At 36.2% G+C, this 18,515-nt stretch overlaps 1 protein-coding gene across 11 annotated transcripts in view; it reads right to left on the bottom strand.

Moving 5' to 3' along the window:
- LOC128019809 (leucine-rich repeat and calponin homology domain-containing protein 1-like) overlaps positions 1-18,515 on the bottom strand; it is a 39,570-nt gene that overhangs the window by 7,925 nt on the left and 13,130 nt on the right. For 2 of the 11 annotated variants that reach the window (XM_052606059.1, XM_052606065.1), the window contains exons 3-20: positions 16,531-16,657; positions 16,017-16,122; positions 14,434-14,570; positions 14,224-14,354; positions 13,639-13,726; positions 12,734-12,839; positions 12,006-12,091; positions 10,257-10,324; positions 10,034-10,096; positions 9,620-9,697; positions 9,452-9,488; positions 7,671-7,784; positions 6,124-6,180; positions 5,907-5,976; positions 4,842-4,955; positions 2,498-2,607; positions 2,261-2,398; positions 1,317-1,394 (exon numbers count right to left, since the gene is read on the bottom strand). In XM_052606059.1, the coding sequence (XP_052462019.1) occupies positions 1,317-1,394; positions 2,261-2,398; positions 2,498-2,607; positions 4,842-4,955; positions 5,907-5,976; positions 6,124-6,180; positions 7,671-7,784; positions 9,452-9,488; positions 9,620-9,697; positions 10,034-10,096; positions 10,257-10,324; positions 12,006-12,091; positions 12,734-12,839; positions 13,639-13,726; positions 14,224-14,354; positions 14,434-14,570; positions 16,017-16,122; positions 16,531-16,657 (1,708 nt within the window). Of the gene's footprint in view, positions 1-1,316; positions 1,395-1,531; positions 2,011-2,260; positions 2,399-2,497; positions 2,608-4,841; positions 4,956-5,906; positions 5,977-6,123; positions 6,181-7,670; positions 7,785-9,451; positions 9,489-9,619; positions 9,698-10,033; positions 10,097-10,256; positions 10,325-12,005; positions 12,092-12,733; positions 12,840-13,638; positions 13,727-14,223; positions 14,355-14,433; positions 14,571-16,016; positions 16,123-16,530; positions 16,658-18,515 lie in introns of those variants that run through there. The other 9 variants (XM_052606067.1, XM_052606063.1, XM_052606070.1 and 6 more) reach the window with 7 other exon arrangements.

The raw sequence follows: 18,515 nt of genomic DNA, 5'->3' as shown, positions 1-18,515 counted from the left end.
TGATAGGGTATTATGATAATTTTTTGGTTGGTAGGATGGCAAAACCAATAGAAACTAAAAAAGACCAAATAGAAAAAAGAAGACCAAAATTGACCAACAACCCTCACTTGATTCCTGTACACAATAAGAGATACATCACATCAACAACAAACATTTTGTACACGTTTCAAGGGAACATGGACATTGTGTTCGCTGTGGCTAGTTAAGACAAAGACTCATGGAAGTGATAGCTGTAATTGCTACTAACTTTATCAGGATAATACATTACGCTAATTGAATTGATGACACACTGAATTGATTAACAAAAGGCTTTTATAATCAATTTATACAAAAAGTTGTTCCACTCATGTGTCATGGTCTGTTTATCAGTTCACTGCAATTCTCTCTGTCAGAGCTCAAGGAAACATTATCATTTAACAACATTTATCAGAGAGCAGGTCAGAGCCATTAACAGGATGGAATGGAGCGCTAGAAATGGATGAAGCCTTAAGCCATGATGATAACTTCTTAATACAACGGCATGTTGCAGCTCTAGTAGGGTGATATTAAGAAAGTGACTTCAAATGCTGTTCTATGATCAGTTTTCCACAACATCTATTGACCAGAGAAGGTCCGGAATTTTCTTTAAGCTGATAAATACAAGAGAGAAATGACTCCAAAATGTTTTCAAGGGCGTGACTGATCACAGACCAGGGTAAAGCAATCTCAGCTGCTTCAACCAATCAGATTAGGGGAGGCTAATGATCAAAATCACACAGGTAATAACGTATTTTACCAGGATTTGTTTTCAAGGAGCCCTGTGTGTACAGGTTCATTGTCAGAAATGCATTTGAACTAACCATACAGGTTTCTCAGACTGAGACTTAGATTCGGTGGCCATCCCCATCAGTGGTCCACTACACTGAAGGATTAGTTATAGTCTGTAAAGTGTATAGAATCGGCTTTACAGTTAATCCTTCACAAGATAAGAATAAGACAAAATTCCCTTGAATGCCAAACAGTTCAGTTGGCGGTAATACCCCAAGGCAGATATTACTCTATGTAGGAAATATGGGGAAAAACTGAAACTGTCAAGACAATGTTTGTCAAGGTTACATTTTTATAATATATTTAAAATTAATAATAAAACCAGACAACGGTAGTATGATTGTTGACAATTGTTGACCACCGATTCCAGTAAATGAATGCTTTTAATTTAGGAGTGTACATAAGAGACAAGTACAGCAAAACCTGTACAAACAGTGCCCCTGAGAACCAGATCTAGTTCATTTGTCATTCACAAAAAAAAAATATATATATATATATATATTATTCACCTCAGGGACTCCCATTTTCCTGCAGGCGTCCAAAAAGTTTTCAACATTTCTGCGACATTTAGCCATGCTAAGCTTGGGCTGAAGGTTTAACGTATCCACATACAGATGTCGAGAGAGAGAGAGAGAGAGAGAGAGAGAGAGAAAACACTGGTTAACAAACTTCAGGCTATCAAACACTATCATTCAAAGGTTTGGGGTCAGTATGTGTGTGTGTGTGTGTGTTTTTTTTTAAGTAATTAATACTTTTTTATTCATTAAGTAACATCAAAATTCACAGTAAATATATTTATAATGTTACTAAAAGATTTCCATTTTATTTCAATTGTGTTCTTTTTAAACTTTCTTTTCATCAAATGACAATAAAAAATATTTCTTGAGCACCAAATCAGCATATTAGAAAGATTTCTGAAAGATCCTGAGACAATGAAGACTGGATTAATCGCTGTATGAATAAAACACTTTAAAATGTTCCAAAAAAAAAAACAGTTGTTTTAAATGATACAATTTACAATTACTTTAAAGTGAAAAGTGACATAACCTGTAGCCAAGCATGGTAACCCACACTCAGAATTTGTACTCTGCATTCATCCCATCTAAGTGCACACACACAGCAGCAGGTAGTGAACACACACACCCAAAACAGTGCACCCAGGGAGCATCCAGGGAGCAGTTGGGGGTACGGTGCTCAAGGGCACTGAGGGTGGAAGAGAGTCCTGATCATTCACTTTCCCCAACTACAATTCCTGCCAGTACTGGGAATCGAACCTGCGACCTTCGGGTCACAGTATATCGGTTTTGACTGCATTTTTGATCAAATAAATGCAGTCCTGGTGAGATAAGAGACTTCTTTAAAAAATATATTTAAAAATCATACTGACCTCAAACTATTGAATGGTAGTTTATAGTGTTTATGTAAATGTGTGGATAATTCAAAGATGCCTCACCACTGCAGGGGATGGTACATGGATACTGGCCACTGAACGCGGCCGAATGTGATTGACTAGATGACAAAGCACTACCCCATCCATGAGAGAAGAGCCCAGATCTTCAGGAAGAACTACTTTCAGTCTGCTCTCAATACTCTGACAAAGTCAACATGATTGGGTTATAAATAAAACATTTAATACCGACTAATATTGATAATGTACATACTTGGCGTCTGTGTGAGTGTGCTTGCATACTTCTCGCAGTTGCTCTGTGAGCTCCAGCTCCTCTCTGAGCTGCTCCATCTTTCTCCTCATGGTGAACTGAGGATCCACTGATTCCAGAGTCTTGTGCGTCCTGAAAAACACTGTCACACAACTGAAGCATCACTAGTCTGCACAGAGCATATTCATAATCACATGCAAAAACACTCACTCTCATTTAATTGTGTTCTTTTAACATCACAGCCATCATGATATCCAGTGTCAGTTTTGACATGAAGAGGATTAAACAGTAATCAAATGTCTGTACTGTTGCTATTATGTTTCTTTTTAAATGACTAGCTGCCTTTATTGCCTATTTACATCACAATGAGCATCCTGAATTCTGAAGGGAATTGGACACTGTCCATATTTGACTGCTGACAGCCTTTATTATATTATATTTTCCCACAAGGGGGAGCACTAGACGTGAGAGAAAGAGGCAGTTTTAAAAAGAGAAGAGCACAATGCTTCATTCCACAGGTCTGAGTGTTTCTGTAGTTACATAACTACTCATGCCGTGAAGAAATGAGAGAAAGAGGACCGAATGTAGGGAACATTAAAAGAATGTTATTCCAGAAAATGCCTCCCTTTTTTGTTTTCTTAAAGTTTAAAGCCCTAAAGCAGTGTCTCTGGGCAGCATTAGGAAAACAAAAGTGTGTGTGTGTGTGTGTGTGTGTGTCTATGTACCAATTTAAATATATTTTTGGGACAAATTTGTATACAAAAGTGAGGTAAACCTGACAAAACCTCCCTTTTGGGGATGTAAAAACAATAGTCAAAGTCTAATTAACTAACTTACGTTGCTTAGATAGTTAAATGTGTGTGTGTTTGTGTGTTTGCATCAGGGAGAAAAAAATGTCTCTTAAAAAAAAAGTCACCACTCATGCTTCCGGGGAAAGTGTCTGTTTTAGGGTCCATTTGAATACTTAAAAGTGTGTAAATTTTATGTTCACATACATTCTCCTTTTTCTGCCAGCCTAGCATAGCAACACTGGCTCAACCAATGGTTTGCATTTAGGGGCGGGGCTATCTGTTTGTTCACCAATGGCAAACCAGGGTTGTGTTTGGGGAAAGCTGTTTGAAAACAGTCATTTTTTGAAGCCAGTGACACAAATTAAACAATTTAGCTTTAAAGCTATGTGTCTTTCTCTCACATTGTCTTTCGGTCTCTTAGCTCTAAGAGCAGCACACATTCTAATCTAACTCAGTATTGGCAAAAATGAAACTCAGTCACACATGTACTGTTATATTGTGTGCAAGAGACAGTAAGAATACCAGAACGTTATTGACAAAAATGTCACTTACAGGCACTTTACAGACAAAAAAAAAAAAAAAAAAAAAACACACAGAGAAGAATTTCTGATGTCCAACAGGAAGTTACAAATTCTCCAAGTTTTGTAGTAGTATTTCTTTCGTGGACAGAAATAAACCTCTATAGAAGAGCATATTTGTCTAACCTGATTATGATTTTAACTACCAATAATAGTGTAGTACAGTGTAGACATTTTGTTTTTAAAACATTTCACAGATTTATTCATTTAGATAATGTAAAATGGTGCCAGATTCCATTGGGTTCGATAAAGTTTTAATATAAAGTTCAATACTACCATTAGTACAGAACTATTCTTTAGAAAACTTGTCTCTCTTTCCATCATTCCCACTTTCCTCTTTCTTTCTCGTAAGACGATGAGTAAGTACAGATGTCTTCTGGCAGTTTTTCATCCTCTGAAAGCATTTCTTAAATGGAGGTCTGATTTTCCCTCTGGGGCCATTATCTAATGCTATAAAATAGCAGCTCTATAAATACACACAGCTCCATTTGAAGCCACTGGGCCACCCCAAATTTCATCTCAACCACATCCCCTCTCTCTCTCTCGCTCACTCGACCATTTAACGCTGTACCACTAACCTCAGAAACATTTTTTTACATTCAGACATAAAAAATCTGCAGCCATCATGCTGGGTACTGTGGGTGATTGCCAACATTTTGCTATGCAGCAAGGACTTGCAAAGCAGTTGCTAGGGTTATTAGGCATTGCCAGTGGTTGCTAGGGTGTTCTGGATGGTTGCTTACCAGCCCAAGTCAAAGGAGTCCAAACCGAAGAAGTCTTTGTCATTATTTTTTTTTTTACGGTAGCAAAAATGGTGGAACATGAGTTATATATTTTAATATAGAATTTTTTAGAATTAAAGCTTTATTTAGATCTCTATGATAGTTAACCACAACCTTAGCAACCACCGCTAAAAAAAAAAGAAAAAGAAAAAAAGAATCTTCTGACAAGAAAACACTAATTGCAACGCATTTGACTGCACAGGATGATACATTGAGCAGACCTACCACTGCTTGGCATGTCTCCTTCAGCTGGGCTAGGGGGCGTGTCTCTATCGGTGGGCGGGGCCTGTGTAAGGGGGCGGGGACAGGGCGGAGTCGAGCATGGCAAAGAGGGTGAAGCTAGATGTAGGTATCAACATAAAGTGTAGTGCCAGTAGAAGGTGCCAAGCAAATGATTTTCATTGGAAAACCACAGGAAACAGGCAGGAGTTTCAGGTTTCGGAAAACAGGAGGGTGCCAAGCAACAGCAGTGTGTGTAATAAAAGCAGATAAGCAAGCAGGCAAGCAAGCAGCGGTTTAGCGAAACATAAATAAAAGGGAAGAAAAGGAAACGGGAAGATATGCAAAGCAAAATGACAAGGAAATACAGCACAACACAAAAGAGAAAATATTAAAAACAAAAACACATTATTAAGCAGCATTTCAGTACCACTTTGTTGGCAAGCTGTTAATGCGCCAAGTACAAATCACTATTCTTTATGTTAACTGTCAGATTCAGGGCATGATGATGCTGTCTTTGTTAGACATAAATAACAGATCATAGATAATAATGCAAATGCTAGATTAGATGTTATAGGGGGAAGCAACAAGAAGCCTCTATGCAGATAAACAAACAGCTACATCAATTAAACTGCATCCGGATGAAGCACGCGATTTGATGTATTTATTGAACTGTATACATTAATAATGAATGGTATTTGTGAAAATATCTCTATGTAAATGAAAATGAAATACAGGACATATTCAGTTACTATGTACTTTAAAACTAAACCTCTCCAGATGCAATTTAACCCCTGAAGCCAAGGGAGTAATGTTAAACAGCAATATGAAGGGATAAAAAGCCTGACTTTGATTGTACGGCTGTTCTGAGCTTGACAGGATAACAGGTGTTGGACACAGGCAAAAGGATCTTTACATACAAACACTTCCTCCCTCTTACTACTGAAATGTGATGATAATGAGAGAGCCCAGAATGTGCACCATCCTCTAAAGTGCAACCCCACCCATTCCAACCTCACCATCAATATGCCAACCAGCACATGTGTATTAGTAAAACAACACTGTTCTCACCTGATCTGGGCTTTAGACCAAAGGGAGGTGAGCTCAGTGTAGGGCTGGAAACTGGGGTTATGTCTTCACTCTGGCATATGACAAACACATTCATCATAAGTGCACTGAATCGTTTTAAAAGTAAAAATCAGATTTATAAGCATAAAGTGTTACTGTAATGTTACCATGGTGTAAAGCCATAGTAATATTAATCTTTTGAGTCAGCAAAAAGATTTACCTTGGTAAGTTGGTTCTCACAACTATCACCTGATCCTTCCTGGCCAATCACGTCACCCTAAGAGTGAGAAAAAAAAAACAGGATGCAGGATTCTTGAGATGATGTAAGACGTTAACAGACCAGCTCTTTATACACTGTCAAACAATGCATCACTGTTCTCTGCTTCGATATGACTGTCTTTCTTTCGAATTGGTTTGTTTGTTTTTCCCCTTTCATTAGATTAGAAAGAGAATTACATGATTCTCAATCCCCATGTGATGTGAGTACATTTACTTTAAATACATAATTTCTATTCAATCTATAATGATGATTTATGAAGTCATGCAGGCTACATCATGGACTAAAAGCACATGGAGTGCAATGTTAATAAGCACACTTAAAAGCACACACACAAATGCATCCAGCACCACACACATTTCAAATGCTGTATGCTGAGTGAAAAAGGGCCTAGATGCAATCTAAAAACTGGAAGGAAATCTGCAGAATTATGCAGAATGAATTTAAATGGATTGGTAAAATGTTTAACAGTACTTCACTCTTTGTGGTAGATGACAGCACAATCAAATTCTATTGTTATTGTGTGATTCACCAGTGCACATTATTCTAAGTAAATAATATTTTTGTCTTTGTTATATTTAATCAAAATGTAATTACATTTCCCTTAAAACAACATTAAAGGAATAATTTACATTCAGTCATCATTCTCTCACTTTCACCTCATGAAAAAAAATGTATGATTTGATTTCTTCTGTAAAATATATAACAACATATAAAAAAAAGAAAGAAAAAAAAAAAGCAAATTGCTAGCCAAATACAATTTTCTAAATATTTTATTTTATGTCCCACATAAGAAAGCAAGCCATACAGTTTTGGAATGCCACGAGGGGTGAGAAAATATTATTTTGGAGAACTCTCTCTCAACTATAGACTATAATGCTAACCAACTGTCAAAAAAAAAAAAAAAATGTTTCAGAAATGTTTCAGCAAACTTGTATCTTGCATTATTATATGGAACACCCTCTTTTTATTATACAGTCACATAAAATCAAGCCCAGTCCATGTTTTTCTTGCTAAATATTGTTTCACTTAGAAATGCATCATATTACAAAAGTAAAATGAGTTGTGAGTATGAGAATTCAAACAAGTGGGTGCGGCAGAGGATCTGAAGAACTTGGCAGTTTTTCCAACAGCGTGGAATTTTGCGGAGATTTCTTTGGAGTTCTGCACACACAGATTCCACGTGGCTCTGCTGGGAATGAGCTGCACGTTTACAATAGCACAACTACAACAAGAATGAGTTCACCACAGCACAAACAGAAGCTCATATGTGGCAGCTACATCTGGACCACTTGTTTGGGTAATTCTGTACAAAGTGCACTGCACACGAATGACAAACACATTTGCACTGAATGATGAATCATTTCTGAAAGACCAGCTGCATTTTTTATAACAATGTCCCCACTTGACTCGTACAAGTTGCTCAAGTGTTCACTGGTCAAACAGGATGCATCTATAGGCTGGATGGCAGGACTAGTTTGTCAGATTACCTGTTGTGCCATGTGCAGGGCATAATGTTGACATGCGAGCTGAGCCTCGAGCCGGGCCCGTTCTAGAATGTACTGTCGCTTCCTCTGGAACTCCCAGCATTCTCCAGGAGCCGCCTTCAATGATAATCACTGCTCTTAAAACCATCACACTACGACACTAACCACAGCACACATCACGCTGGTAAAAACAGCCCTGTAGTTTAACTAGATGTACCTATAACACACAAGCTGCAAGGCTAACCAGAACTACAGTGTGGCTACAGTCAATTACGCTTTTAACAACTTTAATAAAAGGAAATGCTTTCTTATCAGCCAAATAAACACATCACAACACAGCAAAGACATCTAATAGTACATACACAAACGACAACACAAAAAACTACCACAACAGATCACTACACATCCAATGTATAACATACACTACCAATCAAAAGTTTGGGGTCCATAGGATATGTTTTTTTTTTAAGGAATTAATACTTTTATTCAGTTAGGATGCATTTTATTATAATGCATTTATAATGCTTTTATAATGTTTTATTATAATGCATTTATAATGTTAAAAAAGATTTCTATTTCAAATGAATGCTGTCTTTATTCATTAAAGAATCCAGAAGAAAACTGTATCATGATGTTTTCCAAAATATTAAGCAGCACAACTGTTTTCAACATTGATGATAAGAAGAAATGTTTTTGAGCACCAAATCAGCATATTAGAATCATTTCTGAAAGATCATGTGAAACTGAAGACTAATGTAACATTTTGTAAGATGTAAATTCTACTTTGCCATCAGCGAAATAATTGAAATCGGTGTAAAGGCAATTTAGAGAATTGTTTCAAAACAGATTATACTGTAAATGTTAGGAATGTGTTGCTGGAAATACGTTACAAAGACTGTTTTTCACTTTTTTAATTTTTTTTTGAGTTTTTCACTATTTTTTGTTCAGGATTTTTTGGGTGGGCCTCGATGACGCATTGGAGCCACTGAGAAAGACCCCTCCCCTAACACTATAATAACTATCAATACCTTAACTCAGTCGCAAGTTAAGGCTGGAATATAATACACAACTTTTAAAATACGAAGAGGTTTTAAAACTCTATAGGCATCATACATTTACCGACTTGTATAAACTGGGCATTATACACTAAACGGATCACACACTACTAGACTTTAAAGTCGTTCCGTAGAACGTGCGCCTTGTTGTTAGGAGACGCATGACAAAATAAAACAATATACGGACTGTACAACGGACTTAATAATCAATATATTACAATAAAAAGAAGGATTTTAAATTGTAATAATATTTCACAATATTACTGTTTTTACCATATTTTTATCAAATTAATGCAGCCTTGGTGATTTTTAAAAACTTATCAACCCCAAACTTTTGTAGTGTAAGTACTTCACAACAAACAGTGCATGTAATCAGAGAGGCTACTGAGAGTGAAGAACTTCATCACTTTCTGTAATTTTAAGCAGTTTAGGCGAAAGGAATGGATTTTTGCGACTGCTCTTGAATGAATGAAAAACTAGCACCTTTTGAAATGATAAACTTTATGTAAAAAATGATGTCACATAACTGACATCACACAAGCAGTCTAAAAGGCGTGAGAAAGTCTGAGAAACTGGTCTACCCTTCAACAATAGCCCACTGATCTCAGAGGAACACTAGAGAAACACCGCACTATAAAGAAGGAAATCAACAGGATGCTTAGAGGAACCAGCAAGGTCCTTTTGTACATGTGTCAGATGTTAATTTAGACACATGTATCTGTGGTTTACCTTAGGCGTTGCCTGACAATCGACACTCTCTTGGCCACTACAGGAAGACAAAAACAAGAATGGGGTGTTGGTGAAAACCTTAACATGCAAAGCAGCATTTGAGTGTATTAGTATTACTACTATTTTGTATTTACTGTAAAACATTTAAGCTGTGAGGTTGTAACTTACTTGAGCGAATCATCTACTGTAACCATTTCCACAGGGTAGAGCTTAATACTGGAGAGATCAGCAGAGTTCATGTTAACCCTATATATATACACACACAAAACAAGTCAAATCAGTTTAATTTGCATAGTACTTTTCACAACAAGCATTGTTTCAAAGCAGCTTTACAGAAAACCCTTATGTTAATGTTTAATATTATATTTAGTGGGTCAGGACAATAGTTTACATTTTGTGATGACACAGCATTAACATAGGCTTGGGTTAAAGAACAGCACATGCAAATCATTTGTTTTTATCTCTATGTTGTGGTAGGCCACATGTTACGGATTGTTAGCAATGCTGAATAACCAACTCAAAGAAATGCATCTAATATTAGCAGTGATTTGCAAGTTGTCAAAGGAGGAAAACAACAGATACCTGTTAGGATCCTGTAGCATCTCCACAGCTTCCTTTAGCTGATTAATCATATTGACCTTTGATCTGTTGGACCCAGTAGCATGGTATATATATGAATATATATGGTTTAACTAGTGACCAAATTCAGAGAATGCAAAAGTCAGTGAGAAAAGATAGAAACAGAGATACACAGACAAAACAACAGAAAGAAAAGTACTCGATAAATATCCTTATATAAACATACGTTTGTTCTGAAACCCAGTTGGTGTCTTCCTCTATCCTGAGGGGCTCATCGAAGTCAACACCTCGACCCTTCAAACACACACACACACACACATCAACATGCAAACTCTGTCAAGTGACTACAGCCTAGAGGCCTAATTGGTTAGAATTAAAAATCAGATACACCACCGCCAGTTGGAGAGGATGACGCACACGCAGATGGGAATACACGCACCCCCTTTATACACACAATGTCCCTCTAGACGTGGATTACTTCACTAGGGAACTGCTAATGCACAAATAAACACTGTCTGCGCCAATCCAATGATGCAATGAGACGCTATCAGATAAACTAACAGTTACTGGAACATGAAGCACTGTGCCAAGAGAGACAGATGAAAAATATGACAAGAAAAGAATGGAATGAAGGGAATAGGGTAGTTAAAGACAGGAAAGAGAAGACCATTGTACTGAACAAAAATGATAATATAAAATACTCCAGCTGGAGCTCTACTAGAACTAGAACATTACAATTATAATGAGAAACTGTCAACATTACAGTATGAAGAAACAAACAAACAAATAAATAAAACAAAAAAGATCAAACCAGTTTCAAGCCAGATCTGCCCACAATATTCTTTAAAATGCGATGATTTCTTTCTAACCTTTCAGAACAAGAAAATCCCTTTATGAATGTTAAGTTTCACATGAATTATTTAAAATTAGATAAAATGTGACCCTGCAGCACAAAACCTCACAAAAAACACAAAAAGGTCTTAAGTCACTAATTTAAGTCAGTAATTTTTGATTAGTAATATGCATTGCTAAGAACTCATTTGGACAATTTCAAAGGCGATTTTCTCAGTATTTAGATTTTTTTGCACCCTCAGATTGCAGATTTTTCAAATAGTTGTATCTCGGCCAAATATTGTCCTATTCTATTAAACCATACATCAATGGGAAGCATATTTATTCAGCTTTCAGATCTGCATCAATCTTAATTTAAAAAAAAACTGTTTATGGTCCAGGGTCACAAATAAGAATTAAATGAAGCTAAATAAAAACAAAATGGAATTCAACAACTATGCTTGGTCTCTGAAGAACAAAGATTCCCCCAGCCCTGAAAAACCTTGATATATGAAACAGTTTAATTTAATGTGACCTTCTGGAAAAGTAAAAAATTATTAAAATATTTATAGAACTCCATGAGCACGTTCATACAATTTACAAATACACATATTTAATATGCCAAGCTCTAAAATATTATATATATATATATATATATATATATATATATATATATATATATATATATATATATATATATATATATATATATATATATATATATATATATATATATTTTTAAATATTTTTCCTTATCCATTAAGTCACAACCAACTGGAAAAGTCACAATCTACGACTGATTCTCACAATTTAAGCAAAAAATGTTGCACTGAGTTGGCACCCAAAAATCTGCTGGTCTTAAAACAGAAACTGCTAACATCAGAGTTCAGGGCAGGATAATGTGCTCAGCTAGTTTAGTTTTCAAAACAACAACAAAAACTTAATCTGGCTTCTGCACAGCACCGCTTAAAGTGGCAAAAGCATAACAGTGTAATGAAAGAGAGGAAGAAAGCAAGACTGGAAAATCTGCTTAAAACTGATCGAAACTTGTCTGGGCAGTGTGAAACCTCCTGATCCTTAAATTCCAGCTTTCAATACAAACACACTTCTGACAGACCATGAAAAGAAGCAGTCTCACACTCACTTTGATGTAGTTGACAAACGGTGAGCTGAGGGTAGAGTCTCGATAGCCCAGATGGTCCTTGAGAGATTCTGATGAACTTCTGTCTGCTACCAGATACAACCACACACATAAACATAAACTCAATTATTATACTGACTAAAATATGTTTTCACTGACACTAAATGTAAATAAAAGCAGATTAGAATGACCTAATGACTAACGTAAGTGCCTAACTTTAATGCAATGTCTGACATTATGCCATAACTTCTGTAGATAAAACTTAATTTGAACCCTGGAACTATCCTCTAAATGAAAAACAAACAGAAACCTAAAGAAGTTAAAATGCTGACGTGTTCTTTGCACACATTTACACGTTCATTCATCCATGCAGACACACAGTTGATGTGTCCAGTAAATCTTGTTGAAAGCTTAAAGACTAAAGGACCCTCCCAATCAGCTTAGCAGTCACACACTCTTTTGCAGAACACACACAAACAGTTTTCCTTTCTTCCTGCAAAGTTCTCGGTTCTCATCTCCTCCTCCCTTAATTCACCTTATGTGCTGACACTGACTTCCCAGCCAGTATCCACACTTCCTGTCCGGGACCCTCCCCTGGGCTTAACCTGGGTCTCAAACACACCGTCTACAGTATCGCTGTTGTGTCAGCCCAGTAAGAGGATGTTTTTCTTCACAGGCCTTTAATATCCTGTCCACACATGTGAGGGCGTGTTTGTGCGTGTGAGCAGCACCTGTCAGAGCGCTGATGTGTTCACTGGAGTCGTCTTTGCTCAAGCCCTCCTCCTCTGTGATGTTGGTCATGGGCACATTCAAGCTGAGACTGTCTTCATCTGATGGCTGGAACACACAAACTCACAATCTAAAACATCACCTAAACAAGCACTAAAAAATACACTAGACACTGTTGAGAAGCAACCCTTAGGCTTTATATTATTAGTATTTATTATTATATAAATAAAATCCTGTGGCTCACGTGGTAGAGCATTGCGTTAACTGCGCAAGGTTGTGGGTTCGATTCCCAGGGAACACATTAGGTAAAAACTGTTAGCCTGAATGCACTGTAAGTCACTTTGGATAAAAGCATCTGCTAAATACACAAATTAATTTTTTAAATATTTGTTTTTAATTTAATTTAAATTTAATATCTTCAGTGTTGTTGTGTCTTTACTAAGCACATAACAATACATTTCCAATGTGAAGTAATTTATCTGTTCACACAGAAAGTCAATGTGCTCTGCAAAACGCCGCAATAACAGCCAATGAGAGTTATTTGATGTTTAACACAGCTATTTTGTATGGGATTTTGGACCAATACAAATTCACTATGGGCGGAGCTTCCCAGCATAACACTACAGAGACACCAAACCACTGATATACTGTGCTTTCCCGATGTTAAGATGTAACAGAAACACTGTATGCCACTGTAGATTATAACTGCCAGATAGCAGCAATAAGACCTTTGTCCCCAAAGTATATGATCTCAGTTCTGCTAGAGTTTTATTGCAGCTCAGCCATAAGCAAACTAACACAATAACATGTGTCTTTAATAGTGGCAGTGCTATAAATTTGCAACACTGATGAAAACACATAGCAGATACTCAGACAGACACTTACACTCACACACATACAGACTGACCTCTGTAGCAGAAAGGCGTTTGTCTCCGTTGTCACTGCCCACCCCAGAGTCACTGTCAAGTTTCTTGTGCTGATCGATGTCCTCAATGCTGAGACAGAAAGAAGAAGGGGTTAGAGGTTAACAAGCATCGTGCAGGACAGAAAGAAAGAGAGAAGCCGCCTATGTCTCTCAGATGAGAAAGGGAAAGAAATCTTTCAGTCTCTCTCGCTCCCTCTGAAGTCTATTAAAAGGATTCTCCTGAGATAAGGATGATAATGACAGCCAACACACATACACACGCGACCTGGATTTGTTTTAGATTCCACATTGTATTCTACATTCAGATCTTTTTATACACCCATTTAGAGGTGCACGACTTGGTTAAAAAATATATATGTTGATTACTTTGACAAATATTCATATTATGTAAAGATTAAATATAGAAGACCGAAAGAATAAAAGGACACTGGTTTTGACAGTAATTCAATTCTCTTTTCAGTCCACTTCTCACTTTTATAAAATATAACTATTAACAATATCACGATTTCATGAATTCTACTGAATTCAATCTACTTGAAATACTCCTTTATAATCATGGGGACTGACCTCCCATTCGTGGGTCGTGTCAAGCTGAGGCGGTCTGAGACAGGAAGGTACATGGCATCGGCCATCTTGTCACTCCGGCATGCCTCCATGGCGAGGTATTTAAATATATGAATCATGCCCTTCATGCAGATCTGAAAGCAGTGAAAATAATGTCAATTATAATGGCAATTGTGAGAGAACTGAAGAATGAATTGCGTGAGTGTGTGTTACCTGCGCAGGAGGACTCTGAAGTGGATTGTTCTCCAGCTGTAGTGATTGGAGCTGGGCCATTTTTCGATAGCAGACAGGAATAGTAGAAACCTTATTACAGGAGAAATCAAACTTGACCAGGGGTAAATCTGCCAAATCTGAAACACACATACAGAGAATTAGTAAGTCACATTAGAAGTGAATATATTTTGCAATAAGGGGGCAGAGGGGACTGCCAAAATGTAAAACAACAACAACAACAACAACAGGGAAACAATCAAACATGCACACGACAGCTCTTGAAATGCTAATAATATATATATATATATATATATATATATATATATATATATATATATATATAATAAAATAAAATTAAGTAAAATAAAATTAAATAAATTAATTAATTAATTATTATTTCAAATATGGTACTTGCTGGTATTTATACATGTTTTTTACTGGTCCTGGTGACTAAAACACAGCAATTAATCAATTTTAAAAAAACAAATTATCAGCTGATCTCTCAGGCAATCTATATTAATGCTTTAGCTCCATGAGGTCATTTTGGCACAGTGTGCTTGAAGAGACCACAACAAATCCTATTTTTATTTATAACCTGCCAGCATAATTTAGCAGAATATTAGCTGAGCTGCAAAATCTCGGTTACAGAATGTTTCAGATAATGCAAGCATTAAGCTCACACAATCATTTCAGCTCTATCAACACTAAACACTTTCTCACTGTTATCTAAAGAAACACTCACACTTACTGTTCTCGGCATTCAGCTTTTACTCAGAACAACTTACAAGAGTGTTGTGTCAATGTTAGTTTATATGTTTATACAAGTACAACATGAGGCTGAGGGTTTTATTTGGCTTTGTTCAAATATGTAGTGAATGTTCCAAAATGATTGCTCACTGAATTACACAGATGAAGGAAGGATGAAGTGGCCTGACTGAGCAATAGAGTTTGATACTACTTAAAGTAAAAAGATTAGATGTTCAGTTTCTTGAATTTTGATAGTGCTCAATGGGTGTCATAACAGCTATCTGCATTAATTAAAAGGATAGTTCTAACAACTACTCAACCTAATGTCATTCCAAACATGTATAACTTACTTTCATCTTCCAAACACAAATGAAGTATATTTTTATTGAAAAATGAGGTTTCTGTGTCTCCACCAAAACTCCCATGCATTAAAAACTACAAAAATACACGGTATAAGTAATCCATATGAAGTTGTTTCTTGTGGAAGTTCAAACATGCTCGCGTGACAAGCAAAAACAAAGCTTACTGGTGGACAGGTTTCATTAAAAGTGTCTTCATTTGTGTTTCAAAGATGGATGAACTCTTATGGGTTTAAAATGACATGAGAGTAAATGATGACAGAGAGGACCCGAATAAGAAGGTTGGTGGAGCAGGGGTCAAACAAAGGCTAGATTTCCTGTAGCTCTGGAGCAACAGGAGGAAGTTTTTATTGGTAATGTGATGAGTAGTTATAAAGGTGAAGTTGTCAGAGAAACTGAAACCATTCTGCAGAGATAAGGAGGATGTAGAAAGGATACAAACACACACATTCACAGACACACTGATTGCAGACTCACCCTCTGGCAGGACACAGAGAAGGTTTCGGTGCACATTGAGTTCCCTCAGAGCTCTGAGTTGGCCAATGTGACGTGGAAGAGCTGTGATTTCATTACAGCTTACATCCTGATGGGAAAAAAAGATAGAGGAAGAGTTTAGAGTTACATATTTACCTTCTTCTCAAACACAAGCTTCTGCAAAAACCTTTCATTACACTCACTCTAACTAAGTGCCTGTTGTACTATATTATATGAGATCCCACCTGGCATCAACTAGAAAACCTGCTCTGTGTATGTTCTATCTATGGTTACAAAACAGAGCAGGAGAAAAAAGACAGGGAGAAGAACTACAAGAAAAAAAAAAAAAACACTGGAAAGATAGAAATGCAGTATATTCACTACAAGCAGATATGAGTCAAATTGAGAATTGAGGGTGAGTCAGCGTGGCAATATAGTCATAAAACACAGAGCAAATATCACAAACATCTCTTTTATACGCAGACATCAGAGGTACAGCACACATGCTCACACTTACCAGCTCCATGAGATTGGTGAGCTGGCCAATGCTTTCTGGAAGTGCGTTGAGTTTGTTATTGCTGGCGTTGAGCACTCGCAGAGGAAGACCACACACACACGCTGGCAGCACCGACAGCTGGTTCCGGCTACAGAACCACGACATTCAAACAAAACATGTTACAGCATCTTCCTTCATGCTACTCAAGCAGAATCATTCATCTGGAAAACTTCAATCACAGCATTCATTTATTTGATTTAATAAGTGGGGAAAATGTAGGAAACAAAATATAATTTGAACCTAGAAATAAAAAGGTTTTAGGATTGTGGGGGGCACAATAAACATCAAAGATGTTAAATACATAAGAAAATATATCTTATTTCTTAAATTCATGATCATTTTTATTTTCTATTTGTGACTTGTTTTTCTCTTTTAATGCATCTGTGCTGTAACCGATGTGATATTTTGCTTTGTCTTTTATGAGGGACATTTGTCTGACATTTCTGTACTGTACATGTACTGTACTTTCACTTTGTTTGTAACTCATGGGGGTTGAAGTGCATTTAATTATCTAAATTATTGCAATTTCCAACTTTTAGTTATATCAATAAAATACGTAACAAGAAAATATACAAAATTAAAACAAAGCATTATCACACGTACGCGTATTTGTATTTTTGTATATATATATATATATAAAATTAAAAGGATGAACTTGTTACACAACAGTTCAACTGTGGCACTGAAGAGAGGAGAATGTGCATTATTAACTCATAAAAGACTGATATTCAAATATAAATAAAACATCATTCTGTTTTTCTTGGTCATGTGTGTGCTGTAGCCTTCCTGTAACACTTCATCATTTCCGTCTGTATGATAATAAACAGGAAAAAGACTTGACTTCACGGAACTGTTCATGAGTTCAAGGGAAGTAATAGCTACTAATAGACACACTTTGCCTGTTATGACTAGAGGATGAAAGACAAATATACAGTTGTTCAACTCTGTGCATGTGTGTGCAGAACTAGAGGAAAAACATAGAAATCTGTGTGCCAGTCTCTTTTTGTTTTCTTTTGGCGATTCCATATTCTTGTGATCTTTCATGCATTTTTCATGATCTCACTTGGTTTTTCTGCTTGATTTTCCATCTCCAGTTTATGTTCACTCTTCTCAACTGTTAAGAGTTTAGAGCTTCATTAGCTTCTTACAAAACAAATTCCATCGCTAATGAACTCAGTGTGAAAATCAGGCCTTCTGCAGGAGACATTTGGCTGGAGAGAGAAAACCAGAGGGAGAGTATGTGTGTGTGGGGGTCTATTTACATTTAACAGAAGCAGGAAGGACAACCAGAGGGAAAAGTATGTTTATTTGGTTTACTTCACTGTTGTATGTTATGTAGTGCACTTTGATTTTACTCTTTGGGCTGTATATGTATCTAAAACCTAATTATAACAATACCATTCAGGTATTTTAATGACCATAAATATTTAACCACACATCTTTAGAAACAACCTAAAGACCACATTATTGGGACTCTAGTTATTTGGGGCTCCCTTAAGTTTCACTAATCAAATATTCATTCAATCGACCCATGAAATACATTTGAAAAATATCATTAAAAAAACATATTCAAATAAAATATTTTAATACCACATTAGGTTTGGTCTGCTGATGCACAAACATGCAATCATATATGTTATGTTTGGAAAATAATACTAGCATAATAATAACAGTACCGTTCACAACTTTGGGGAAAGTAATTTATTTTTATTTTTTTCTGGAAGAAGTATCTTATGCTAATCAAAGAAGCATTTATTTGATTAAAATATTTGATTATTATCAATGTTTAAAACAGTTGTGCTGCTTGATATTTTTCAGAATTCTTCAATAAATAAAAAGGTCAAGAGAGAACAGCATTTATTTGGACTACAAATATTTTTTTTGTATTACACATGTAAGTTTTCACTTTTGATGAGTTTAATTCATATCTTAAAAAAAGCATATTG

The sequence above is a fragment of the Carassius gibelio genome, chromosome A9 (assembly GCF_023724105.1).
Source record: "Carassius gibelio isolate Cgi1373 ecotype wild population from Czech Republic chromosome A9, carGib1.2-hapl.c, whole genome shotgun sequence".
NCBI lineage: Eukaryota > Metazoa > Chordata > Actinopteri > Cypriniformes > Cyprinidae > Carassius > Carassius gibelio.
This window is presented reverse-complemented; position numbering and strand designations above follow the sequence as displayed.